We start from the raw sequence: 27,996 nt of genomic DNA, 5'->3' as shown, positions 1-27,996 counted from the left end.
TTTTAGGAATTATGCCTATTTTTAGGATTTTTTAAAAAAAAAATATAGATTTGTTTATAGTCTTGTGTATTGTGCTTCTGTCTGTTCTTGTGCTAGGCAGTATTACTATTTGTAAATTTATTTATATTTATTGTTATGAAGAGAAAAGAAATTATGTAAACTGAGCACTGTTCAATTTTTTAAAATGCTGCAGTAACCTGTTTTACATCCACTAAATTATTCATAATCAAAAATGCAACCATTTCAATCCCTGTTGTTACACTACATTTCTTTTAAATAAGCACTTTTGATACTGTGAAACTCATGTTTTTTAAAAGAAATTCAGAGACCAAATATTGTAAGTGTACCATACCAATTCATAATAGTCTCTTTCCTAATAACCAAGTGAAATTGATTCTAATGTAGTTTTTTAAATTCTCAAGTTCTGCTTTATACTTGGTAAACATACGTTGCAAAAAATGTGATGAAACATCTGAAAATATAAAAAGCAAACTGTATGTTGGAATTTAGCATTTAGTCTACTTATACCTCTGTGACCATGAAGTAATATTTATATCTCGTGTTTTTTTCTGTTCCTGTGCATTACTAGAATTTCCGGGTCTGTCAGTCCCCGCTATTGTGTCCGCGTGCTCACAGGCTCCTCTCTCCCACGCTGGTCCATGTACTAAAAACCCGGAGGGTGCAGGATGCTGGAGCCACCCCAGCGGGGCACCTTCTCGCTTGAAAAATCACTGTTGTGAAGATCAGGGGCTAGAAAATGTCTGTGCCTGTATCTTCCTCAGTCCCTATGTCCACGGCAACCTCTTCCAAAAGGGCACGATGCTCCACGTCGTAATTTATTGTTCAAGAACAAATGGGCTTAATGATCATTTGCTGTGACTGGCGTCATCTATGATGTCTTCATTCTTTTAAATAAATATTTCTTAGCACTAAGCCTGGGTCATTCTAGATGTTCTGCATTATAACTGCTGTAGTGTCAGGCGAGCCCCTGCCACATGGCGTGCCGCAGCTCGGCTTTAAACAGTAATTCCGAGGCATCTGCTACTGGAAATCCAACTCGGCGAGGAAATCGTTTCACACAACTTACGGAGGGTGACACACGGACAAAGCTCAGACATGTTTGACTCCAGCCGCGGTGTCCGCGCGTGCTGAGGAGCGGGCCCTTCTCTTGAAGCTAAGACTTGTGAGTTTACATGCCGCCACCGACAGAAAAGCATCGCCTCCATGCACAAAGCATTTGTGGCGCCCATCTGCAAATGGAAGCAAGGGCTTTTCTCCGAAAGAGCAGCCTTCCCCAGGCTTCACTGCCTTTACAGACACAGTCCTATGTCCAAGCCAAGGGTTTGTCCCTGGCTCAAATCCTCCAGGAGAATAAGAGTTTACAGGTAGTTACTGTATGAACTCTTTCTCTACTCTGTCAACCTATTCCTGAAACTCTCTGTGGCTAAACGCGTGGAAGAGCTCTGGTTTAGGGACAGGCGTTTGCAGGAGGGATGCTAGGAGCTGCTCTGTACTAAAGTGCTTTCCGTGCTGCAGGGAGGGGGCTGCACAGCGGCAGAGGCACCGGCCCCTTCTCAGATCCGCAGCGTTTATACACTGACAGAAGAAAGAGAGGCCAGGAAAACTTCCCTGAGGGCTGTGCTCACTTTATTGGCAGTGGTTTGGCTCCCATACGGCGAGCATCAGCACCCCCCTTCCCTGACCAAGTGCAGTGACACCTTTCAAACCAGAAAGCATCTCATAATGCCCTTTCCACCCCCACCCCCAGGACAGGGAGACCTCCCCGCAGACCCTGGTGGGACCCCCCAGCCCGGGCATGACCGAGGAGGTGTCCGACACCTCCACACCACGGCAATACCAGCACCGCACTCGAACCAGGCGTCCCACCTTCCATCGCCATCCTGCCTCCCCCTTTGCGAGCCAAAGCTAAGCCTGCGCTGGTGAAACGATGCACCCGCGCAGCCAGAGGCACTGGAAGGCACATGTTCAAATTTCCCCTCCGTGAACCAAGCTGATTAAAGGCCACTCGAGAAGCAAGGCACGGGTCCGGGCAGACGGAGTGGGTGTCTGTCTGTCTGGCCCCTGTGCTTCAGCGGAGGAACCGTGTTGCAGGGGCAGGAGCACCCGGAGCCGTGTCCTCCCTCCTCTCCGTCCTCCGCAGGAGCCACAGCCTGAAAACACCCGAAGGAGCTGTGGCAGGAGCCAGAAAGGACACGAGACAGGCGAGAGGAACAGTCGGGTCAGTCAAACTGTGGTGGATCTGTTGATGTTCCTGCTGCAACAGCTCCCAGCACGGCTCACTGATGTCTTTTCTGGGCCATCAGCTACTCATAGTCACATCTAGTGATCACTCCCCAACAAGGGGAAGGATGAGACAAACTGCTCCTCAGAGTTCCTGAGTTTATTTTAAAACATCAGTTTGAGACTGCTTCTTAAGCAGGTCAGCCTCAACACAGCCGTACGGAGACCTCCTCCTTCGTCCCGTTCCCCCGCGGTGCCTGGGCCAGTCGGTTTGTACTTCCAGCTCCGTCCAGTCTCATGAGACGTGTCTGACACTGGTGCTTGCTTTATATACTAAGGCCAGGGCTTGCAACTAAAACACAGTAAGATTCTTTTTAAAACCAACTTCTGCACCAGGTGTAGACTCCAGGCTTGGCTCGGGACAAGTTTATCTTCTGCCAAGCCGCCCCTCTGACGAACACCCCCAGCGCCAGAGGGAACTTTGCACGGATGGCAAGACCATCTTCATGGCTTAACATACAAACACTGGCATCCTTTATTTAGGCACACGAGTCAGAGTCCAAGGCTTCAGTTCAAGGGCTGAGGAACCAGGTAGGGAGGTGAGGTCTGGCCTCCGAGCAGCAGCGTGTCCTGGTGCCCCTCCTGCCCCGCGGCGATTGCCCTGCACGCCGCTGGCCACCGGCTCAAGATGGGCTGTCATTATCCACCGTTGACAGGAGATGGGCGACCTGGGCCTTCTGCGCACGGGTGATGTGCTGAGCCATCTGGATGATGCAGTCCATGGCTACCTCGGGGTTGGCTTGGACCAAGCTGCAAGGCAGACGGGAGAGGGCAGCTGTCTCAGAGGCTGAAGCAAGAACTGCCTCGTCTCCACCGCCTGCTGTCCCCAACTCAGGGGACAGCATCGCCCTTCGCATCCCGGCTCCCGTGGCCACTCACCTCCGGATGTGCTTGAGCACGTAGTCCCGCTTCAAGTACTTGATGTTGTCCCGGATGGCCGACTGGGTGCCATCGTGCTCTTGCATGTGCTTCTCCAGCCACTCCACCACCACCTGGTTGTTGTCCCAGAGGTAGCCCTGGGGAGAGCAGCACCGTGGGCAGGGGGTCCTGCTGCCTGCACAGCCTGAGCCCCCCCTTTCTGCTGTGGCCTCAGGCTTTTTCCTCCCGCAACAAAACCAGGCAATGGGATTTTTCTTCTCAATCCTGCACATACGGCACAGCACACTCCCCCACTCCCATGTAACAGCCACGGGGTAAAAGGTTCAGTCCAGAAATTGAAACTCAGGAAACCTTTGCGGACTGTTTAAAATGCAAAAGTAAGGTAAAACATGTTTCCTTTGCATGCCCTCACCTCCCAGCTCAGCAAGCACAGGGCTGACACGGCGACAGATGTGTCATGGCACTTGCATTTGAGAGCAGCTCAAACGCAAAGACCCCAAGTCTCACTTCTGCCCTGGGAAGCCCTATCTGATGGTAGAAAATATTTATTTGGGGGCCACCTTGCTACCACTGAGCACCAGCATCCAACTGAGGTCACCTGATTTGAAGAGACAGCCCCAGCCTCAGGGCTGCTCGGCTGCCCACCCTGGCACAGGCTGCAGAACGGTGATTCCCATCGCATGTTTAAACCCTCAGGGAGGCACCGATGGAACGCCCGAGTGACGGGGGAGCAAGGTGACAGCCCTCAGGACCCCCCCAGCTGCAGGGATGCCCCAGGAAGCTGGGCTTGGGCGTACCTTCGCGGCTCCTTCCGTCTCCATGAACCAGCGCCGCAGCATGGACTGGACGTGGATGGGGCTCAGCTCGCTGTTTGCCTTCAGGACCTCTGCCTTCACCATCTCCTCCAGCAGCAGCCGTCGCAGCCGCCAGTAGAGGAAGGAGCGGGCATTCTTCCACTCCAGGATGTCCTGCAGAAATGGGGACACAGCCCAGGTTCGCCTTTGCAGAAAGAAGAGGAGCTGATGTGCAGCGACTGCTCGCTGACAGCTCGCGCCGGCGGGTTTGAAGGCAGCTCTGCTGGGCTGGAGCAGAGAGCAGCACCCGGGGCAGGAGCGGCACATTGAGCTGCAGCCCAGACCCCCGGGAGGGGACTTTGCCTCCTGCCTTCATGCCGCCGCTGCAAAACCCCCTGCGCCGAGCCCCTTCCCACTGATGCCCAGGCTCACCGTGATGACGCCTTTCTCCTGCATGCGGCCCGGGGTGTCGTGCAGGTCAGCGAAGTGCACGGCCACCTGGTAGTACATGGGCAGGAGGAGCTCCTCCCGGGCCTTGAGCTGCTTCTCCAGCTCCCTGCGCTGCTCCTCGGACAGCTCGGGGTTCCTGCGGGACACGCCGTGCTGAGCAGCCCACCCGCCGCCCCTGTGATGGGGTCCACAGGCCACCGCGGGGTCTGGGCTCCGCTCTGTGCTCCTACATCAGCCACCCCCACCAGGAAACGGGGCGTCCAGCGTCATGTCCCTTTGCTTTGGCACGCTTAGACCCCTGCCCAGAGCCCAGCCGCAGAAGGCCCTGGCCACAAAGGGGCTGCACCGCGTTCAGTGCCCGCCGCAAGAGAGGTGGGAGGTGGCATTTGCAAGGATTTTGTGGGACCGTGTTTTAGCAGGGTGGAGGGGCATGGGGGCAAGGACCTCCCAACGCAGCCCCACCATCCGCTGCAGGCAGGAGCCGATCACAGGGCGAAAGGAGACCCAGTGCGTTAAAGGCAGCCTCTGTGCAGCTCTGTAATGACTATGTGTCACCTCACCAGGCACTGATTCAGCATGGCCGTTGCCATTCTTCATCTCCAAGCATGGGAGAAAAGTCCAGCACCATTTACGGAGCCCCCAGGAGACAGAGGTGTTTTGAAGTACCACCACATCCTCTTGGCAGGCTCCACCATCAGAAAAGCCATAAAGAATTTTCACAGAGGAACACTAAAGGATTTCCTGATGGTTGCCACCGTGGTGTTTGAGCGTCATGTTTTAACTTACCGCTACCAATGCCCACAAGCCAAAATGCCCTTCCCTTACCCAGCTGCTCAACGAGCTTGGCATAGACCGTATCGATCCTTCTCATGGTCTTCACCAAATCTTTCTTTCTGAACTTGATCTCCACTGTTCCTCCAGGCTCCAAAATGCCTCCCCTGGAAGGAAAGTTTGGTAAAGCAGGGACTGGTCTGCATGGGAGAATAAATGCTGGGACAAGAGGTCCAGGCAACACTCTCTTCCTAAGAATTAGGGAGAGAGAAAACCTAAAAGGGTTTTGTTTCCAGTCTGGGATTCATGTCTATCCTCCCATTCCTTACAGCTTGCTCCAATGTGCATTCATTCAGGTTAGAGAAAAGGCCTCCTGACCCCCAGAACCATGTGTTACTCGCTCGCAGCCTTCGCTGGACGCAGGAGGATATCCCCAAGGAGATACCTGCCATGCTGCTCTCTAAGAGCCCTAGAACTTTTAGCTGATAGCTTTGATTAACTAAAGGGTAAAAAATACACATCTCAAGCGACCGGAGGTCTCTGCCAGCAGGACTACGACTCTGCAAACCCCATGCACCGGCTCTCATTTCTCCGCACATGGGCTGCGGAGGCTGCACACGTGTTTTGGACGCTGACCTGCTCTCCTTGTCCGCGTAGAGCTCCACGTACAGGGGGTTGATGGTGGAGTCGATGACCACCCAGGAGCCTCCCCGCAGCTCCGCGTGCGGTGGGATGTAGACCAGGACAGGCTGCTTAAAATCCCGGAGGCTATCGACAATGAGGGCACCGAACTTCAGCATTTGGTCGTACATATCTGAAAGCCAAAGGGACTTAGCGGCTGGGTGCCCCGACTGCCGTGGGCCAGGCTATTGCCCCTTGCCTCCTCCTAGCTGCCCAAAGCCATCTCCTCCATTGGAGAGACCAAACAAGCACCCCAAAACCAGCCCAGCAGGAAGCCACCAAGCCTTGGGACCTGGGTCCTGGTGATGCACCATCACCTCCCCAGCCCAACCCCACATCCCGGAGCGGTGCGGGCAGGACCCTGGTAGGCTGGGTCATCCCAGGACCCTGTGGGGTGGCAGGAGTGCCGGCAGTATGTCACGGCATGGGGATCCGGGCACCGCCAAGCGCGGGTACCTTTCATGCCGCTGGAGAAGCCTCGCCAGTTGGCGAAGATCATCAGCGGGAGATGCTCCCGGTTGAAGTCCTGAATAGCCTGGGCCGTTTTAAAAGCAGAATCTGGAAACCAGACCTGCCCGGCCTGCTGGATTATCTGCAAAAGATGGCAAGCAGCAGTGCTGAGACCGGTGCCAGTGCTTCCTGGCACACCGCACTGGCAGGCTGGTGGCACGTGGTGTGCAAGAGCTGGAAGTAAATAAACTGACCAAGCACCCTTGATTTCACCAGTCTTTAAGGAAAATCAAGACATGCCAAAGGATTACGCTAAGCTTTTTCCCTGCTCTCCCCTCCAACCTCCTCCCGGCTGCTGCTTGGCCACACTAAGGTCTCCCCACACACCTTCGCCTCCGAGTCCGGGTTGGCAGGGTCCGCAGGTATCGTCACCTCCACGGTGCGGGTCTCAACGGCAATGACACCCACCGGGAGACCTCCCAGCCTGCAGTGAGACAGGGTGGCCTCAGCAGAGGCCAGGTCCCCTCCATGCTGCACCCCAGCCCCGCCAGAGAGGTTCCCCCCATCACCATCCCAAAAGCAGTGCCACAGCCAGGGCCTGAGTGTACTTGACTGTGCATGCAGCCTCCCCGCATCGCTCTCTGCCCCGGGGCTCCATCCCCTGCTCCCGGCAGTACCTCGCTCTGCCAACCACAACTGTCTGAGCCCACGGCCTCATGATCTCCAGGAAGCTGCCCTGGTCAAAGAAGCCACTCTGCCAGGTCCCCTTGAGAGCTGCAGAGCACAGGAAAAAGAGGAGCAGTGCAATGGTGAGCACTGAAGGGCTCCCTGTGCACCAACCCGCAGCAAAAAGCACCTTCTGCACCAGGACGGGGGGTTTGCACCTACAAGATACATTTGGGAGCATTGCTGCAGAGGTCTCGGGTTGCCCTCACTTACTTGGATGGGGTCTCCCTGCCAGCATCCACCTGGGGTCGTAGGGGACTTTGGAAGGGACAAAATCGATTTCTCTTTCGATGGGGTCACTTATGGCAGTTATGGGCACCGGGCTCTGGTTATCCTGCAAGAGAGCGCCCAAAGGGCAGGTCACCAGCCAGGTACGGGGTAACACCCCACACCGCCGTCCTGCGGCACCCTCCGACCTTGGGTATGTACGAGAGCCACTGCAGGATGGTGTAGACCCCCTCAAAGTCATCCGGGACGGTGACATGGGAGACGCCGTTATTGTGCATGATCTGCACGCCTCCCAGCTGGTTATTGGATGTGTAAACTTCACGTCCCAACACCTAGGCAGAGTTTTTAACAGAAACACAGATCGGTCTCTGCTAACACAGGACCTCCTTGCTCTGTTTGTCAAGTCAAACCTCTGTACAGGCACATTCCTTCTGGTTTGAGGCTGAATTTCCACCTCTGTCTACCAGGCTGATGTTAAAGCAAAGGGATCCTGCTTTAGACAAGCGCATCGGTTTAGCTAAGCAGGTTTCAAATCAGCTTAAACAAGTGCAATTCTGCCCAGTTGCAGTTCCCCTGCAGCTCCTCCAGACAGGTCCCATGAGGTGACGTGCAGGGAACTGCCACCTCTTCCCATGGTACAGGGAAGGAGCCCATGCAGTGGCACGAGAGACAGTGCCGGGGGAAGACACGCGGCAGGAGCACAGTACCTTATTGAGAGCCGTGACACCGGTGAGGATGATGTGGGAGTTCTCCACCTGGATGACGCGCTGGCCCAGCCTCACCAGGTACGCGCCGATCCCGATGGCACGACAGGTCACCTGGGCACATGCGCAAGGACACGCGGGGTTACTGGGGAGAAAGGGCTGCAGCAGAGTCCCTGAGCACCGGGAGAATGATGCTCTGCAGGGGTCTGCACAGTCAGGTTGCACCAGGTCGCTTATTGCATCCTGTTATTCCCCCTAGGGTGACCTTAAAAGCAAGTAGGAGAGAGAGGATGAGCGAGCAGGGGAAGGACCCACGGCTGTACCATGCTGATGGTCACTATTTCGTTGTAAGCGCGAGAGGACTCCCCGGCGATGGTACCGGCGGCTCTCAGGTTTTCCACCCCAAATCCATTGTCCTTCCCGATGATGTCCAGAAGGACGTACCTGCAGGGAAAGCAGAGCCACGGTGGCGTGGGCAGGACAGGGGGAAGCACTCGCTTGCGTGATGTGTTCGGCAGGATGCTGAGCCAGGACGTGGGAGCTGCATCCTGGCGCGGATGTAGGGCAAGGCTCGGGGTGGCTCTGTGCGCCCCATGGGATAGCGGGGCTCACCTGGACTCGCCCCCTTCCTCCACGTGCTCACAGTGCACCGAGTTCATGGCGCTGATCCTCGTGTAGTCCTGGGGAGTCAGGTACAGGTACTTGAAGCCCTGGAAATAAAGAGGAGGAGGATGAGTTGTGGAGCCCCCCATGCATACGCTCACGTGGGACACGGCCCCTCTCCAAACCCAACCCAAACCCACCCCATGCATCAACAGCGGCTCAGGGATGAGGGCTGGACAGAGCCGCCATGCCAGCACTGGCACCTTTATCTCCACCCCGCTGGGGAAAGCGGAGGGAACCATCCCCATAGCAGTGGGTGCACGTGCGTGCTCACCCCCCGGCACTGATCCCACAGTTTTATGTCCCAGTTTAGCTGCAGTCCTTCCTTCCCCAAAGAAGTCCTCTGTTGTTTTCTGTGATGGTGGGAGGGGAGGTGCCCACACACCTTGTAGGGGTCCGCAGGGTCCACCCAGGCCACCTGGAACATGTGCTTTATCTCGTCGGCAAAGCCGATGCGGGCGCCGCTGTTGGCGGCGATGTAGATGCGGGGGATGCCTTCGGCCCGCGCCAGCTCAGAGGCCCGCAGGAAGACCAGGTCCTCCTCCGGCCCAAAGGAGCCGATCTTGTGCGTGATGTCGTTGCAGATGAGCACGATGTCCCGACCTTTCGGATACTCGGGGGTCTTCAGCTTCATTTTGAAAGCAACCATCCCCACCTGCCCCAAAACAGCACAAGGTCACAGGGCAGGCTCCTCCAGAGAAACGGGGTCAGAGCTGGAGACCGCATTAGCTGACGGACAAAACGCTGCCTTGAGGAGCATCCCCTGGGCTTTAAACACAGCCAGACTGGGGAAGCCACCAGCCGTTCCCATCTGCCACAGCACAGCTTCCCCCCACCCCTCTCTCTCGCCCCATTCCCAAATCATCCGCTGCTACCTCATTCCCTCCAGGGACCCTGTTCATCTGCACTAGGTGCCCCTGCGAGTCCAGCACCAGCTCGGTGTATGTCAGGATGTCCTTGGGGTGCAGCTCTGAGGAGTCCCACAGCTTGAAGAGGGCCTGCAGAGACACCACGCACAGGACGAGCTGAAAGCACGGGGCTGCGGCAGCTCCGAGGCTATTGCCGAGCACAGACACACACTCCTGCAACAGGCTGGGACTTGGGGTGAGCAAAACTTTGCGTTAGAGCCCCCACCCTGCTGCAGACCTCCTTGGACGGGGCTTTCTGGTTCACATCCTCCATGAGTGCAACTATGGCAATTTGCAAGAGCTAGGAATCAGTTTAGAAATGCTTTATATAACCAAAAACGTTGGGGCTTGGGCTCTTTTCTTTTTCTCATTTGCCAGCTCAGGGGAGAGGAGTCTTGTCCCCAGATGGGAATATCCGGGGAGGGTGGGGAAGAAAAGCAAATGCAATAATCTGGAGCCTCTTTCTGCTCAGCCAGACTCACCTGCCTGATCATCTCCGGGAAGTCATACACATAGGTGGTGCCCAAGGACTGCGCCTGGAACCGCTTAGCCTGAAGCAGGTCCTTGGTGACGTAGGGGGTGTTGATGAGCATCCCGTGCTGCAGCCCTTGCTTGTCCCCATACGACTGAAACATGATCTGGAGAGAAGGGCAGAGCATTGGCTGCCTTCCCTCGGCGTGCTGGCAAGTCCTTTCTCCAACGCTAAGATGCAAGAGCCCCCCAGGGCTGGAGCACTGCTGAGCTTTGCCTGGCCAAGATGCTCGTGCCTCTGGCTCTACTCGATTAAACATGATTTTCCACCCCCCTCTTTGCTATCGAAGGGACAGAGTGCAACACTGCTGTGCTGCAAGTACCAGTAACACTGACCTTCACCTCCCAGACCAAAAACTGCCTGACTACGTACCAGCAACACCCCTGGGGCTCAGCACCATTTTAGAGCAAAGCATCACCCCGAGTTGCCCATCTGGCTGCAGCACAGAGGGGAGTGAAACCGGGCCAGCCCTGGGAATGCTGCTGCATTCCCAGCAGTTCCGGAGGCTCTGGGACAGAGCAGCATCGCAGGTGCACGAGGAGTTTTGCAGAAACCACCCCAAAGCTTCGCTGTAGCCGGTAGCTGCTCAAGCAGTCGTGGTTGGGTTACTCACGCTGCCGGTGCTGGGGTCCCTCACTTCCTTGTAGAGGCTGATGTCCAGGTAGTAGCCGGACTCGGTGGTCAGGAAGAGGCGGATGGGGATGGCGGTGGCAGTGGGTGTCAGGCGGATGTTGATCTTCACCTCGGCCTGCAGGACCCGCAGCTTCCAGAGGCGGCTGCCGTAGCGCATCACCATGGACCGCACCGACTCCTCGATCTGGGCATGGGATGGCACACAGATGGGTCCGTGGCCCCAGGGACAACACTGTCCTTGAGCGCGCGATGCCAAAGCTGGAGCAGCCCCGTTGCATCTCCACCCCAAACAGTCATTTGAGATTTGCTTTGGGCAAGCCCCTTCCCTCTCTCCATCCCTGGGGGCTGGTGCTGCTATCCATCCTCTCCACTGGGGAGAGGGAAAGACAGTGCCCCATATCCTCCTGAATGGACACAGCCCCACTCGTTCAGACCACACGGTGCCCGGGGGAAGAGCCTGCCGCTCACCCTCGTGCCCTCCAACGAACTGCCTGCTTGTCCAAGTCTGTACAAAAAGCCCTGATCATTGCAACGTGTGAAATCTCAGCACCTCCCCAGCAAACAGCCCACAGTGAAGGTCTGACACAGAAATTAAGCTGCAGGAGCCTCTGGGGCTGCCGAATCCATCCCCCATCCAGGGTCGGGTGGGCACTGGGTGGGACCGGGTCCGACTGCCAGCCCCTCTGCGCGGCAGTACCAAACACAGGGGATGACGCAGCCTCCATCCCCGGATCAGCACCGCACCGACAGCGGGAAGCAGGACACCGAGAAACACACCTTGGAGGGATCCATGACGACCTTCGGGACGAAGTTGAGGAAGATGTGGTTGCAGTCGGTGCGGACAGTGGTGTTGCTGGAAGCCACCTCCAGCTCGTCCATCGCCTCCAGGAGCAACCGTTCGCCCTCGTTCTGCAGGTACTCGAAGGAAGCCTCCTGCAGCGCACCGAGCGGCTCAGGCGCAGCCGGAGCAACTCTTGCACCCGAAATGCACCCGCCTCTGCCCACACACCCAGGGGACCCGGCGGCACCTTGCCTTGGTGATGAAGTCCGAGTGGCGCACGATGGCGCGGATGAAGAAGCGGTAGTCGGTGGCCTCAGCGCCCGCCTGCACTTTGGCAGCCCCCAGGTAGAGATGCATCTTGTGGTTGGCGCAGGGAATGGCCGTCAGGTCGAAGTTGCACATGCGGCTCAGCTCCAGCTGGAAGGCAAGCGCCGGCTCCAGGTGCCGGTAGATGCGGTCCTCTGCAAACTGGCACGGCATGGAAGGGTGAGCGAGTGGCCGGTCAGCCAGCGCCGGATGGGCTCTGCTCTAACCGCGGATCTTACCTCGTCCCTGGCTCTGAACGTGAAAAACTTTGGGAATTCTCTCTAGAGCAAAGGGAAGACAGAGCTTAATGTGAATAATCCTGGCACGCAGAGGATTTTTCCAATTTTCAGTGAATTCAGTAAAAAGAAAAAACCTTGCAGGCTTCCTCCTCCCCCAAAGGGAAAAGATCTGAGAGTTATCGATGCCTTTTAAAGGCAACTTAAAGCTATGGAGTGGCCACACAGGAGCCACACGTTACTGGAAATGTTAGTGGCATAAAGGGTAATACAGGAGATAAATCACTCATTGAATCCCTCAATAATTAATTCCCAGCTCCTGATGCGCAGTAGGTACATCCATCACGCAACGCTATGTCTATAAGGTACTTATAGCTGTTTCTAGGGGTTTTAGGGAAGCGGCAGCACAATGTATCTGAAGTCACTCTGCCTGTCGGCGGCTCAGTCTGCACTCACCGGCTGGGCAATGAGAAACGTGATTCTTCGGAGACCGTAGTCGACGAGGACGTTTTTCTGCATGGAAACAGAAGACTCCACCAGTCACGAGAGCTTAAATATCTCCACCAAGGGAGCAAACAAAACCCAAGTGGCTGCCACAGGGTGCAGCGTTTTGGGGAGCGCCGCATGGACATGAGGCAGCACCTTGGGGTACGGTGCCCTGGCTTGCAGGGTCTGCAAAAAGGGGGTCTGGCCCCGGCGACAGACCTTGGACTGGGCAAAGGCTCTGAAGACGGGCACCAGCTTCTCGTCTTCCATCTCGTCAACCCAGCGGAGCGCGATGTTGAGGATGTGGATCGGCTCCTCGCGGACGTTCTGGCAACAAACCCCCCAGTCAACCCTGAGCAGCAGCACCACTGCCATCCCGGCACCACCCTGGGGGGGACAGCAATGGCATCGTGCCCACCTTGGCGTCCTCCTCTTCATAGATGGTGGCTCGTGCCTCGCTGAAGAGCACGCTCTCCGAAGGCGGGTTGGCAAAGCACGAGATCACTTCATCGAAATTCCTGCCCAAACAGCGGTGATGGGGTGACAAGTCAGCACGTCATGCCCACCCCCTGCCCGAGGGGACAGCACCAGGCACCCGCTGCGGCAGGGATGCGGGTACCAGCGCAGCGGCCCAGGGGCACACACCGGCCAGCGGGGCTCCACCAGCCCATGGCAAAGCCACAGCTCACGAAACACAGCTCTGAGCACTGCTGTGTTAATGTGCAGAGATGCTTAACTCATGCCAGGCAAGCTTCCCCCAGGCTCCACATGTCCCCAAAAGACATCATGTCCCCACCAGGTAATTGTTGTACTGAAAATACCCAGTCCCAACCTCCAGTTGCAGGAGGAACAGGAGCTGCTCGGAGCGCTGCCTGGGTGCCACCAGCTTTGGCTCTTCCACCCACTTTTGCTCTCTAACGACTGCAGCGGCACCCAAAAGGCACGTGCATGACCAGCCAGGCATTTCCCTGTACCCCCACCTTGTGAAGTCCTCAAATCTGTCAAAGGCCACCATAGCTCCCATCCGCTGGCTTTGGGGAGAAAAGCCACTGTCCATGAAGAGCTCGGTGCTGTGCCGGGCCAGGTCGGGGTTGGAGATGCTGACGGGGACGGACATCCTGCACGGGGGAGCAATGCAGCCATCAGCCATGGGTGGAAGCACCACTCCTGGGTCCAACAGGGACCGTGCAGGTCCCACACGGGACCCTGACCCAGAGAGGGCTCATCCTGCTCCATTGGTAAAGTGAGAGCGCGGCGGGCAGTTTCCCTCTGAGGGTCCCCGCATTTTGCATGGAGGAGATGATACAAACTCAACAGCTTTGCAAAAAAGGACCACGTCCAGGGGAGCGGGACAGGCGTGCAGGGGCCCCCATACCTGTTTGGGTGGGAGGAGGGCAGCATGAACTGGAACTCCACCAGGCAGGTGCCATCCGAGAGCTGCTGGTGCTGCAGGCTGTTCAGCTCATAGGCAAGGTACCCGCGCCGCACGTACACCTGGGAGGGGGGCGGCAGGAGGTACCGCCGTGCCCCTGCTCCCACCGCGCACGTCCATGCCACCCCCCCCGAGCTCACGTGCCCCCCGCGGCCCCCCCACAGCCCTCACCTCCAGCGCCGCCATGCGCACCACCTGGTTGGTGTGGTAGAAGAAGAAGGGAAGCACATCGAAGATGGTGGTTTCCGAGAGAATCAGTTTCTGGGTGAAGAAAGCAAAATTTAGGGCAAGGATGAAGCGGAACCTCCTTGCCCCATCGTAGGATGGGGGAGGCACGTTCCAGAGGGGTCCCTCAATGTGGGGCTGTGCAGGACTGGCCACCGGCGTGCCACGGGACACCCAGCCCACCACGGGGACACCGCCAGACCCAGATGTGGATCCACATGTCAGTCCCCCACCAAATGGGGTGAGGAGCAGGGGATGGGGACTGGCAGCAACGGGGTGCACCCCCTCCTCTGCTCCACGCAGGCATCAACACTGCAGCAAGGCTTTGATTGCTTTTTTGGCTATTTTTAAGGCTAAGCCACTTGCAGCCAGAGCTCCTCACCAAAGCCACCCAAAAGCCAAATTCCCTCCGCGGAAAATCGCGCAATTCCCAACCTTCAGGTTTTCAGGGCAGTACTCGTGTCCGTACATGTCGACAGTGGAGAGGAAGATGGACTCCACCTGGTTGTGCCGCAGCTCATAGGAGGGCAGGTGAGAGGCGATGAGCACCTGCAAGGGGAGAGGGGGCTGGCAGCACGGGGGACAGGGACAGGGATGGGGACAGGGATGGGGATGGCACGGTGCGGTGCTCACTGACCTGTCGGGCTCTCAGTGCCACTTTGGAATGCTCGGTCTTGCTGAGCTGCGTCAGCTCGTGGAGAATGGCTGTCAGCTCGTCCGTCAGCGTGGGGTCGCGGCCGCACAACTGGTCCTGCAATGCACGCACCACCATGGCTCGGCTCAGGCCCCTCGCTGCGGGATGGCTTCATCCCACACCCCCAGCCCTGCACGGGCAACGAGGACAAGACCCGAGGCGCTAAAATGGGCAAAATGTTGCTCTTTGAACCAAGCGCAGCAATGCAATGCTACAGAGGGGAGATAAAGTCCCCCTAACGAGGCAGGAATGGACACTTGAATGCAAAACCCAAACCTTGGGGATGCATTAAACAGAGGAGCAGAAAAGCAATTTCTCAGGTGTCCGCTTGCTTTCAAGGGGAAAGCACAGGGCTGTGACAGCCATCCACAGCCGCGGCCTGTCCTGCAGCGGTGCAGACCTTGCCTCCGCTTACAGGCTTTTCCCTGCCGCCAGCCTTTACTTCTGGTGTCTTGGGGCATGGGCTGTACTCACAATTAACATGGTCACCAGCAGGTTCTTCTTTGCCACCTGGGCGTGAGAGAAGATGCTCTCCAGCACGGGGGTCATGTCAGGTTTGCACTGCTCCCGCAGGCTGATGACGCACTTGTCGTAGTGAGCTGCGGGGCAGAGCACGGTGAGCCCTGCAGACCCCCAAGAGAGCCCCGCAGACCCCCCCGGAGAGCCCCCGAGCCCTCACCGTGCTGGAACTGTGTCTCCACTTGCAGGTAGCGTCTTAGCAGGTCCAGCACCACTGTCTTCATGTAGCCTTGGATGCCGCTGCGGTACCTGGGGAGCAGAGAGCCCAGCGTGCTGCGAGGAGGTGGCAGTGGTGGGGGGGCCAGGGGAGGTCACGGACAGCACAGGGCTCACACCTCTGCACCAGCTGCACCAAGCTCTGCGTGTTCATGAAGAAGACCTCCCGCTCAGCCTTCCTCTGCAGTGTGGCCGCGTGGGTGTCCAGCACGTTGGCGATCTGCAGGGAGGGGGCAGAGGGTCCGGCGCAGCTCGGGGCCAGGGCGGCCGCAGGGCTGCCAGCTCCCCGGCTTGCCTGGGGACAGTGCTGCTGCACACAGAGCCTTTCGTTTGGTTCCTCCCACCCTCCCCAAGTGAAAAATGCCAAGTGACAAATAAATATAGAAACACAAGCATAAAACCACAAATGTTTCCCTCGCTCATTTAATTTTTTATAATATCTCTTGGCAGGACAAATTCAGGCAGAAACTCCTAACTAGCTGTAGCTAAAAAGGAAGCGAAGGCCAAGGTGGGGAGTGCAGCCCCCACGCCGCTCACCTGCTGGCTGGGGAAGCGGCAGAGCATGGAGGTGATGTTGCTGGCGTACTGCGCCATCACCTTCCAGATCAACTTCTCCACGGACAGGGGGATTCTTCCTGAAATGCTTGTCATGATCTCCTGCAGCTCCAGGAGGGGTAGGGAAGGGTCCCGCAGGGTCTTCATCAGCTGCGCCACCCACTCCTTTACCTGCGGGGAGCAGAAGCCGGTGCTGCCCATACCCACCGGCACTGCCTGTCTTGCCATCGTGGCAAACACGAGGCAACGGGGCAGGACGCCTGGACCGCCTTCCCCCCGGCACCCACCTTGGTGCTGAAGTAGGGCTCGGGCAGGCAGTACCCGTTCATGACGTTGGTGAGATTGTCCAGCACGTTGCGGAGAACCTGGTGCTGCTTCTCGCCGGTGATGGGGAGGGTCTGCTGGGCTGGGAGCCCCCCCGTGAACGGCTGCGCCTGGAGAGAGCAGAAAAAAGGTGGGCTGGCCTGGGTCCTTGCCGATGTGGGACGGAGCCCCCTGAGAGCTGCAGCTGCCCCAGAGAAACCAGCACAACCCCTCCAGCGTCTGCTTTTGGTTAGACACAGAGGAAGCCCCTAACATTCAGCTTCATGTCTCTGCCAGTGCCCCATCATGAAAACAATGCAGAAAAACTGGAGATGTAGGCAGAGTGCTGTAGATACGCTAAACACTTGCATGTGAACTCTGCACACGCTAAGTAAGCGTGCATGGGATGCTTATGCAGAGCAACACCATGGCATGCGGAGCAGCCACTTGAGCCCCAGCACAGCCAGCTAGGGGACGCGGCATGGCCGTGCGAGTGCCACCCTGTGCCAGCATGGGGACACATCCCTGCTGATACCCCAGTCAGGGCTGCTCCTCAGTTTTGTCCCCCAGTGAGTGTCCCCGGTGCCCCGCAGGATGCCGCTTGGCAGCGGGCAGGAGGGGACAGTAGCGTGGCTGGCCTCTGGCAGACTCACGGGCTTCACTTTGGTGGGATCATCCAGCTCAAGCCGGGCTATGACGCAGCCCGCTTCCAGCAGCGCGCCCGGCCGCTTGATGTAGTGCACCCGCCCGGCCTCCTCCACCGCCAGCGTCATGATGATCTTCATCACCTGGGTGAGGATGGGTGAAACGGTCACCGAGCAAGCAGCGCCCGCATGCTGCAGAGCACCTCGAGCATCGCGGCAGCATTGGTGGGTTTCATCTTTGCCATCCACCAGCGTTGCAGGAACGGAGCTCCTCCAGGCTCTCTTGCAGAACTCACCTCGATCTCTGCAAAAACGTTCCCCTCGGCCACGTGGCCACCATCGTCCACCGTGTACTGCAGCAGCTTCCCTGCGGAGGGCGAGCGCAGCACCGTCGGGTCCTTCTCCTTCTCGAAGTCGCATGTTTTGTTGCCGATAGTGATCCGGTATCTTAAGGAGAGGGGAAAGGGGTCACCAGCCAGCTGCCGATCAGCGGGGAGGGCCGGTGGGGGCCAAGTGAGGAGATACCTGTCAATCTCCTCCTTCATGTAGGTGGTGTAGCTGTTGCCGTCATAGGAGAGCAGCAGCCCGCCGTCGTTCAGCCGGTGCACGTCTATCTCGATGTGAGTGCGGTTCATGATGATGACGTACGTCGTCAGGGACTGGCGGGCAACCTGCGGGTGGCAACCAGGGAAAGCCTTCAGTGCAACCCCCTGAAACGCGTGCAACAGCCTTTCGGGGGGCTGGTGGGCATGGCGGGGGGTGAGGAGCATCTCCCCACGCTCGGCACAAGGGCCGGTGCAGAAACAGCATGCTGCCACGGGACGGGGCTGTGCCGAGGAGGGCAGGAGGCAGCAACCTCAGCCTGCACCAAAGAGCTGGTTAAACCAGCTCTGGGCTGCAAGTTGAACTCACGGCTCACCTGCTGCTTTCATTGTGAGTAGGGAGTTTTTGCATGAAGTTCAACTAATTGGGTTTAAAAGCAAGAAAAGGAGGTCCTTTATTAAACTCAGGCAACAGAACGCATGAAAATGTCTGTCTAGTTAAAATGAGGTTATTAACCTCATTTTTATGTTGCACATTTTTAAAGGACAACCTCGTATTTACTGCATCTTTCTCCTTCAGGACAGGAGCACACGTCCCTGTCCCAGTGAGAAGCGCTGTGGCCGGTTCGGGAGGAGCACGGCCCAGGCCTCACCTGGAGAACGTACTTCACGCCCTCGTAGATGAGCTCCACGTCGACGATGTTCAGCAAGGAGGCTGCCGGCAGCACCTGCCCCCTGAAACACAACGGAGACGGGTCAGGCCCCGCAAGTCTTGCTTGCCTTGCGCGCTGGCGGGGAGCCAAGTGTGCGAGATGTCAGCGGCGCTGCTGGCGTCCGGCCCTGCGGGCTCCGAGCTGACTGCGGGAGGGCGCGAAGGTGACCGGAGGGGACAAGCATCTGCTTTAAATGACCCACGTGAGCGCCTTGTAAAAATGCATCCGGAGGCAGGCCAGACACCGGCAAAACACGCTCAGATAAGGGCGCGGGGGGGAGCCCCGGGCGTCCTCCAAGGCCGGAGGAATAACCTTGACATTCAAGTGCAAAAACAAAGCAAGCTGCATTCAGCCAAGCCGCTTTGCCTTGAAAGCTGTTTTCCCAACCATGTGAAACTTTTTCCCCTGTCCAGGTAAAGCAATAGCCGAGAAGCCGGAGCTGTGAGTCACAGCAGATGCCCCTGTTTCCCAGCTGTTGCAGTGCTACTGCCTCCAGATTTGCAAAGCTTTTGCAGCAAAAGCAGGAAGGAAGATGGCCCAGGGAGAGCAACGCTCAGGTCTCCATGCTTGCAGGAGCCACGCAGGCTGCCAGGAGCCGCTCTTTAGGACACGCAATCCCTGTGACCCCTGTGCCCATGGCATGACCGAGCCCCGATCAGGCAGCCCGGACTCTGCACCTCTCCAGTGAGTGCAGGAAGTCGGTCATGCATGTCCTGAAGGCGGCATCCGCGACGTTCAGGGCACCGCAGACGACACCCAGCATCGTGTCCGGCTTCTCTGCCTGTGGAGGGCAAAAATAACAGGGTTTGGGTCTTACACCAGAAGGGGAGCGGCGACGCCAGGGGGGCCGGTCTCCCCCACCTGCACTTTCTCGGCGATCAGATGGTCCAGCCAGCCGGTGTCTATCTCGTTGTTCTGGAAGCTCTCTGTCTCCAGCAGCTTAATCAGATACTCCACTGTGGTCCGGAAATCCCCGCGGATAGACAGCTCTTTCAGGGCGACCACCATGTTCCTTTTAGGGAGCAAACCCCTTCATTAATGACCGATGAGGCGGCACTTGGCTTTCAGCCAAGGAAACTGGGGAACCACAGGGACTGGGGTGATGAGCTCCCAAGCCCTGGGTGCCCTCATGCCTGGATGAAACAACCCCACAGTCAGATTTGACTTAATAAAACACTTAAATACCCAAGACAGACTCATTACATGTTGCTCAATTACCGAATGAACATTGCTGCTCACTGGCACTAAGCACACGCTTAGCAGACCACTACAACGTGTCTCTAAGGATCAGGTTGATGAACTGGGGCTGTAGCACCGCCACAGTCCGAAAACTTTGGCTTTGGCCAGGCAGTCTCGGCAGCACAAACAAGCCACTCAGCCCAGTAGAACCGTTCTGGTCCTCTCAGACAAAAGCCATGTTTCCCGGCTCATGTACCGATTGCAAGTCTTCCCGAAGACACCCACTCTCCACCCCATCCCACCACACTCACGAGATGGCCTCCTCCCGGTTCTCTCCCCATGAGAAGCAGTGCCCGAACTGGGAATCAGCAAATTCGTGCAGCCCCCCAGCTGCCGCCACACTGAAGTACCCCCAGACGTTCTTGCTGCTGCGGAAATTCAGCTCCTGCACTGTCCCTGAGCTGGGCTTGAAACCCTGAGTGAAGAAAAAGCAGAAGACACGGAGAAATCAGGCTTGAAACTCATGCAGCGTAAACAGGGAAGGGGAACCCCCATGCCATTTATAGGTCTGCATGTGGATCTCACGATCCCACGGGTTCAATGCCCGTGAACATTGTCCGGCTGGGGAGTGCCGTGCCCCGTTCTACCCCACGAGCAGCACGTCCCCTCGTCCCCACGCACAAGGCCGGTGCACCAGAGCCTGCCCCCCGGCTCACCTCCTCGGGGTTCTCGCTGGTGATCCGGGCGGCGATGACGTGGCCCCTGGGCACGGGGGTGTTGGTGGGGCTGTGGAAGCAGATGGGTGTATCGCCCCAGGGGCTCTCCCCATACAGCACCCGGATGTCTTTTATCCTGTGCAAGGGGATGCCCATTGCGATCTGCACGAGAAACAAGGAGGACTTTAGCTGCCAGAACAAGACTTTAGCATCAAAATTACAACTGGGAGACATCGATAGATGGTCTGAATGAAGAGCGAGGGGAAGAGGCACCATGCTGCAGGCAGCTGCTCCCGGCAGGGAGCCAGAGGTGAAGGAGGGATGCTACATTGCTTCTGCCTGCACCCTACCTGCTGGTATATGGGACAGCTTCCCTCTGCCAGGCTCCAGCCCAGCACTTCTCCCTAAATTACAAAATCGCTTCATCTAACAAACCTCGCAACGTCGCCCGTGTGCGCTCAGGTACCTGCAGCTGGGCAGCAGGGAGGTTGACATCCGCGATCATCTCTGTGCAAGGGTGCTCCACCTGCAGGCGCGGGTTCAGCTCGAGGAAGTGGAAGCTCCCGTCCTTGCTGTAGAGGTATTCGACGGTGCCCGTGCTCACGTAGCCCGCCATCTGGGCCAGGCGGACGGCGCACTGCAGGAGAGGGTGAAACCCCCGTGGGGAGTAACGACCCGCTGTTCGCTGCAGCAGTCGGGGTGTCCCGAGCAAAACAGCAGCAGTGTCCTTGCATGGACCCAAGGAGACAAGCAGGGCTGGGGCTCCCCGCTTGCTCGGGGGGTCTCTCCCTTTCTTAGGGACCTCAGGTGCCAAAAACCACAATAAACCCAGCAAGGATCAGACTAGTTTCTCGCTAAAACTCGGTGCTGCCCTAAGACCAGGGCCACCCACCTGCTCCATCACCTCGATGACGGAGGGTGCCGCGATGGTGATGGGCGCCTCCTCAATGATCTTCTGGTGCCTGCGCTGGATGGAGCAGTCCCGGCCAAAGAGGGAGATGGCGTTGCCGTACTCATCGGCCAGCACCTGCACCTCCAGGTGCCGCGCGTGCTGTGCCAGCTTCATCAGGAAGATGGGGGACCCGGGCGCCTCCGCCTGCACCTGCGGTGAGGGAGAGGGTCGTGCTCTGGCATCACCCCCCAAATTCATCCCAGGATGGAGGTAGATTCTGCGGCAAGCCCAGGTGGGAAGCACGAGACACCCAGAGTGGGAGCAGGACCCTGCTGTGTGCCCCAGGATGGGATGGGGACAGGGATGGGGGCTCCGGCACCTCTCACCTGCCGGAAGCAGGCGCCAAATTCCTCCGCTGCCTCCACTTTTCGGATGCCTTTGCCCCCACCGCCTTCTGCTGCCTTGATCATCAGCGGGTAGCCGATCCTCTTGGCCACCTGAGGAGGGACAAGGACTGGGGTGACTGAAGTGCTCTGGACCCCAACCCATCACCCTGACAGTCCACCCTGCCCCAGCCCCATGCATCCCCAAGCAGGATTGCCCCGAGCCACATCCATGGAGAGGGACCAACTGCTGCTGAAACATCCTTGCATCGCTGTCACATGTGCTGGGAGGCCAAAAGGGCCAGGGCATGCAGGCTCAAGGAGAAATAATGGTGGATGGGAGACAAGCGGCTGCCCGTGGGCTCAGCTTTACCTCCAGGCCTTCCTCCACATCCTTCACACAGCCCTGTGTGTACGTCTCGACGGGGATGCTGATCGTCTGCTGATGCTTCTGGTCCTCCTCGACCACTGGGCCACCAGACCTGCAGGCACAGCCAGGGCTACTGTCACCACTGGGGTGGCACGGCTGGGGTGGCACGCTGGCTGTGCCCAGGGAGGTGGGGACCCCATGTTAGCACATGCCATTTCCATGCACCCCATCTCCAAAAACCCCTCTGCCCGAACCAGCAGCTGCTCAGCTGCAGTGAGGTCCCCGATATCTGCAGCCACTCTGCGGCCAGCCGGGCCGGGGACCCCAACCCTGGCGCTTGCTTTGGGGGAGAAGGAGAGGCAGGGAGGACAGAAATGGGGAGCGGGGAGAGCGTGCGGTGCTGGGGAGGAGGCACTTACCACTCCCGCTCCATGGCAGCGTGGGGATCTGGACCGTCTGAGCCACAATGGTGGAGGCGACTTTGTCCCCCAGCGCCCACATGGCATCGCGGGGGGGACCTTCGAACAGGGAGGGAAGGGGTGAGCTGGGCCAGCCTGGCCAGCCAGCCTGGCCCCATCGCCTGGATGCTGCAGAAAGCTGTTCCCCATGGAGCCGGCACCATCAGCCCTTCTGCAAAGAGTGGGGGCGTGGGAAACACGCCCAAACCCACTGCCTGGTTCGGGATGGAGCTTGATCCTTTTCCAAGGGGGAGCTGGGCAGCCCACAAGGTCTGCTCCCACCCAACGTTCCTCCATACGCTGCATCAGCATGAGCATTACAGGGAAAACCCAGAAAACAGTGGGATTCCTGGGACAGCTCCAGGAAACCAGCCTGGGGACTGCCACGCCGCAGGGTGGACATGCCAGATGCACGAAACAGGCATTGCCCAGCACGGCATCCCTGGGGAGCGAGCGTGCATGCACACACTAGCCCGATGCCTGCTCCCTCCAGCGCTGGGAAGGCAGCAAGACCTTACCTAGGAAAGCTATCCCATTTTTCTGCAGCAGCTCTGGCAGCTTAGGGTTTTCCGAGGCATGTCCCCAGCCAGCCCACACCGCCTGGCACAAGAGAAGGAGCAGCGCGAGCTGTTACCTCCCTGCGCTGGCGTCCTCCCATTGCCCACAGCATCGCGCCCGGCTCCTCCGCATGGAGGGACGTCACCCCATTTCGGAGCACCCCTTCTTCCCCATCCGCTTCCCTCAGCAAAGAGGCGGGAGGCCCGCGAGCGGCTGCTACCTGGACTGGGATCCGTTTGGAAATGTCCACGATCAGCTCCACGTTGGCGTAGTTGTTGTTGTTGGCCCCCCCGGGGACGGGCACGTAGTGATCTGCCATTTTGATGTACTCTGAAAGACAGCGCACGGTGGTGGTGGGAGCCAGTCCCCTGAGCCACACCCCACTTGCATGCTGTCCCTTGCACCCCCTCCCCAAATCCTCCATCCTGGGGAGGCTGGAGGGGAGGGGAAATTATTTACTCCTGGATCTGGCTGCACAGGAGGAAAGCGTGTGACCCCAGGCTGTGCAGAGCTCCCCACATCCCAGGCAGCAGCGCAGGGAGAAGGAAAGGGCTGCCCCGGCTCAGCCCCAGGGCAGGGAACATCCCTTGCTGGGATGCTTTTAGGAATTACCTGCATTAGCCTTGAGGTCTTCAGGGGTCACCATGACCACGAACCGAATGGCACGCTCATTTCGGAACATCTCGTAGGCCCACCGGCGGATGGAGCGCATGCACTTCACGGCGGCGATGCCGTTGTTGGCAATGAGGACCTGGGCGGACGGGGACACGGGGCATCAGGCTGCAACCTCTCCTTGCTGCTGGGGTGCAGGGCTGGGCGCACGGCCCCGAGGGATGGCAGCGCAGAGGCGAGGGCTGGGCGCAGGCAGCGAGCAAAGCAGGGCAGCCGTGCTAACACGGGCGCTTTGCGACAGCCGATTGTATGAGCCGGCGGAGCAGGAGGCTCCTTAACAGCAGCTTTGATACCTGGCACTGGGGCTAACGAAGGACGGGACTTTGGCCTTCGTTTGTGCCAGCCATGCAAAGCCGCTGCAAGCAGCTGCCATGCAAGGGCAGCGTTGGAAGGGTTTCCCTCTCCCAGCCCGTGAGGGTGGGTGAAGCCGGGGGATGAACAGCTCTGGGCTGCCCCGGGCTGCCATCGGTCCAAGCCTGGCAGGCATGGGAGACTCAGGCAACACTCGAGGATGCCACCGTGAAAAGCAATGACCCACCACCCAGGCAAAGGCAGGAGCGCGTGGGGAAAGACCTTCTCGATGACGCGGTTGCCCCCAAAGTGGGTGACGAACTCTGCCGGCGAGGCGACGGTGAAGTCCCGTTGCAGATCCATCTTCCTGTGCTCGCGGCCCCTCTTCGCCAGGTGCAGCCCGGACATGCTAGGCCTGCGGCAGGACGCGACGGCTGTCAGCGAGCCCGCAGTCGCATGAGCAAACCCTCACTGGGTGCGATGTGTGCCGCTGCTGACTCGGGCTTCCCTGGGGGGGTCGGATCTGCAGAGAGCCCGGCAGCCTGCAGCAGCGGGCACTGGAGACCAAACTGTGCCCCCTCCACGGTTTCTTCCAAGGAAAGCAATAAAACCCTTCACCCTGCTGACACACGCAGGGAACGTCGGGATTCACCTTCCTCACTACCACCTCCCTGTTGTGCACCGGGATCTCTCCTGGGACATTTAACACCTGCTGCAACACCACAGAGGAAAACTGCTTTGGCTGAGTTATATGGGGCAAGCAATTCGGGGTGAACAGAGCATATTTCGCAATTAAAACACCACCACCCCCCCAGCAGCTGTGGGTCCATGTTGATTCAAACACCACAACAAGCAGATCTGCAGCCACAGGGGTTGGACTGAGACCCCGCTGCGCCAGACAAAAGCCCCGGGGTTTGCATTTCAGGGAGCAGAGAGCTGCTCAGGGTTTTTGGAAGCATGCTTGTGTCCAGAGCACTGCTACCACCGCAGCACGGCCATGCCCGCTTTTGCACCGCCAACAGCTCCCAGCCCGGCTGCAGCTGGAAATGCACCACGCTCTGCTCCGAGGGCCGAGGAACAGGGAGACTCCCGGGGGCTGAAACACTGCACCGAGCGCGGACCCTCCCTCCCACTGCCAGGATGGTTACACGCACAAATGCCCCTTTGCAGTGGCTGAGCTCTGCTGCAAAGTCCCCACAGCTCCTGGTTCACACCAAACCCCACTGCAGAGCTGTATCTATCCCCCACGTCCCCAGAGGATGCCCGGAGCAGCCCAGCTGGGTAGTGTGGGTGGCAGGAAAAACAATGGGTACACAGGATGGCACAGAGCATCCCTTCCCTGGCATCCATGCAAGGCAAGCGGGATTGCTGCCTCCAAACCCCATGGCACGAGCACCAGGTCTCCGAAGGGTGCAGCCGGAGGTGCCCCTACAAGAGCACCCTGAGCTGCACAAGGGTTACCAAAGGAGGAGCAAAGAGCAGGCAGTGCACTGCGAGAAACCTTGCAAAGAGCGTGATGTACCGCTCCCAGCAGCTGCCTTGGGAATTTGCCGTCGCACAGCCTGCGACAACAGCAGCCACAGCTCCTTGCTAGATCAGGCCCCATCCTGCCCACGCTGCCTGCTCCACAATCCCAAAACACCTTCCCAGGCTCACCACGCTGCCGGCCAGACTCACCCTTACCATGGCTTTCCACTGAAGGCATTTCCGTGCCCTCCGGAGTCTATTCCCTGTTTCACAGCCCATTGCACATCCCCAAAGCGGGCAGGTCGGAGCAGGCTGCGCTGGCAGCCGGACAGCCGGCCCGGCCCCAGCAGTGCTATAAGGCAGCCCTCGCACCTCCCACCTCCCGGCACGGCAGCGGCCGGCGCAGGAGGGTCTGCCAACGCCAGCAGCCCATCGCAGGCAGGCAGGGACCTCCCTGGCAGCCAGGCACGTGCCTTCCCATGGCTCTGCCCAGAGTTTTAAGCGACTTTCTATTTTAATTGGCAGGTTCAGATTCCCCCCTCGTAACTCAGTCAGATTTTGAACTGTTGATTGTTATTCCATGGATGAGCTACAAATAAGCAAAGGAAGAAGGACCAGCCCTCCCCAAATGAGCAGATTTTGCACGAGTAGCACTTGGCACATTTATTTTGAGGGGAAATGTGTCGAAACCCGCTGGGAGGTTGGGAAATGTCCGAATCTCTCCATGCACTCAGGGTATTTTCCAAGTAGGTGGAGCACTGCATCGAGTGGTGCTGGGTTTATCGCACTCCGGTGCATCCCCCACATCGCTCGGCAGCTCTGCTGCTCTGCCGGGGCCGGCTGCGCTGCCCGCTTCCCTCCCACAGCCCCAAACCCCACCGCAAAACCTGTGCCAGTGCATCCGTCCCATCCTGCAAACTGCACCAACCACGTCTACAACACGACTCAGGCAGCGGCATAAGGAAATTCCTCCCGTGTTAAAGTGCAGGTGAGCAGCAGCGATTCCCCGCCAGCAGCAAGGTGTGTGAAACCGCCCAAAACCCCAGCCAGGCAAGAAGACACCGTTGGGCTGTCAAGTTTCATAACATGTCCCCACAGCCAAAGGTCTTTTATTTTTAACCGGGAGCAGAGCAGCCAGGAGGAGCTGGGCAGCAGCGCTTTGTTTCCAGTTATTTATAATGGCCGCCAGTTGTGCTCGCATGGGAAGCCGCTCTGCACAAGCCAGCAGGCAGCAGTGAGCTGCCCCGCGGCCTCACCAGTGCTGGGAAAATGTCGCTGCGAAGCTACCCACGGAGCAAAGCTCATCCACTTGTCATCAACTCATCGTAAAACCACCAAAGAGCTACTTTTCTGCCTTAAATAATTTGGCCGCAATAGTTGCAAGTGCAGAGGAAGGGCAGGAGCAGCACAGGAGTACCCTACGTACCCCACTCCTCCCGGGATGCCGTGTTTCCCCACATGCAACACCAGCAGCAGGTTAGCATCCCCCCTCATAGCAGAAGGAAAATATACGTGGCAGCAGGAGCAGGTCCCAGCCCTGGGGGCACGGGGCAACATTTGCATGCACAAGTGCACACGCAAGCGCCAGTGCACGTGCACATGCAGGTGCCCTGTCAAAAGGCTCAGCTCAACTTGCAGGTGTACACACACCCCATGAAATGCCCCCAGCAATGCTCGTGCACAAAACGTGCGCACGGAAGGACAGCGAGCGCAGGGCAAACGCCAGAAGCGCCCACCGCCGCCCATCCGCACGCTCACCCACCACAACCGACCCCAATCTTGTCCTGCCAAACATGAAAATCCCCACTCCCCGATGCACCCCCATCCTGTGCCAACCACAGCTGCGGCCGGTGCATCAGCACGGCCTTTCGTGGTGCCGGGAGATGGTGCAGGGACAGACAGAAGCAGCAAAATGAGAGAGGAAGCTGTGAGAAAATGGGAGCAATTGGGCAATTTGGCTGCAGCGCTGGGGATTGTGTTTGAAGGAACACCAAGCACGCTAAAAGCACTTTCCACCCTGTTCTTTGACATCCAAAATCACTATAACGGAGCAACCCCTGCCCCAGTCCTTGCTGCACTCGTGCACATGGCACTGCTGTCACACAGAGCACTCAGGCACATCTGCTCTTCCCAGGGTGCTGCCATTAACCTTATTATCAGGGTTTTTCATGCAGCACCAAGTCAAAGGGAACAGGACGGGGGCATCGATTTGAGGCTCCGAGAAACACCCGCACACGCACCCCGATTTTAACAACAGGGTCCCTGAGAAATGCACCCACGAAAAGCATCTGCCCACCCCAAACGGGGCATCTTTGCACCACCGCGGCTCCCGACCCCAAGCGTTGTACCTCATGCCGGCGGCAGACTCCAGCAGGGCAGTCACGGCGGGGGGCTCGGTGCCAGTGCCCCCCGTCCCGGCCAGGCTGCTGCGCCGGCTGCCCACCCTGAAGGCCGCAGCCACCAGCTCATCGTCGGAGGAGGTGTCCTCGAAGGAGCCCAGCACGAATTTGGCCAGGGCCGGCCGGCGCAGAGCGGCAGGGTTGTACACCACGATCTGCTCCTGTTCCCCTGCCGTGGCCTTGCTGGCCCGCGGCGGCAGGCTGGGAGCCGGGGGGCTTGGTCGCACCGGTGGCTTGGC

At 58.4% G+C, this 27,996-nt stretch overlaps 1 protein-coding gene across 1 annotated transcript; it reads right to left on the bottom strand.

Moving 5' to 3' along the window:
* Positions 1–1,764: 1,764 nt before the first annotated feature.
* On the bottom strand, positions 1,765–27,761 carry ACACB (acetyl-CoA carboxylase beta). Its single transcript, XM_050906416.1, is given in 53 exon segments — positions 1,765–3,051; positions 3,181–3,317; positions 3,978–4,148; positions 4,407–4,550; positions 5,239–5,362; positions 5,832–6,009; positions 6,333–6,468; positions 6,714–6,810; positions 7,004–7,100; positions 7,266–7,386; positions 7,469–7,612; positions 7,988–8,098; positions 8,308–8,428; positions 8,597–8,694; positions 9,033–9,302; positions 9,523–9,645; positions 10,038–10,193; positions 10,701–10,904; positions 11,498–11,653; positions 11,754–11,969; positions 12,047–12,088; positions 12,500–12,556; positions 12,749–12,856; positions 12,948–13,047; positions 13,510–13,647; positions 13,905–14,023; positions 14,133–14,222; positions 14,622–14,735; positions 14,824–14,937; positions 15,355–15,479; positions 15,560–15,648; positions 15,735–15,835; positions 16,153–16,341; positions 16,458–16,604; positions 17,127–17,261; positions 17,414–17,564; positions 17,643–17,788; positions 18,313–18,394; positions 19,050–19,153; positions 19,234–19,384; positions 19,863–20,026; positions 20,268–20,429; positions 20,734–20,904; positions 21,160–21,369; positions 21,546–21,656; positions 21,916–22,007; positions 22,010–22,024; positions 22,332–22,430; positions 22,889–22,970; positions 23,149–23,258; positions 23,541–23,679; positions 24,174–24,306; positions 27,707–27,761. Coding segments are annotated over 53 exon segments (6,726 nt in total). The 5' UTR covers positions 27,712–27,761; the 3' UTR covers positions 1,765–2,924.
* Positions 27,762–27,996: the final 235 nt, after the last annotated feature.

This window comes from Gymnogyps californianus, chromosome 16 (genome assembly GCF_018139145.2).
Source record: "Gymnogyps californianus isolate 813 chromosome 16, ASM1813914v2, whole genome shotgun sequence".
NCBI classification, from domain to species: domain Eukaryota; kingdom Metazoa; phylum Chordata; class Aves; order Accipitriformes; family Cathartidae; genus Gymnogyps; species Gymnogyps californianus.
The sequence above is the reverse complement of the archived record's forward strand: the minus strand, read 5'-3'. Positions and strand labels throughout refer to the sequence as shown.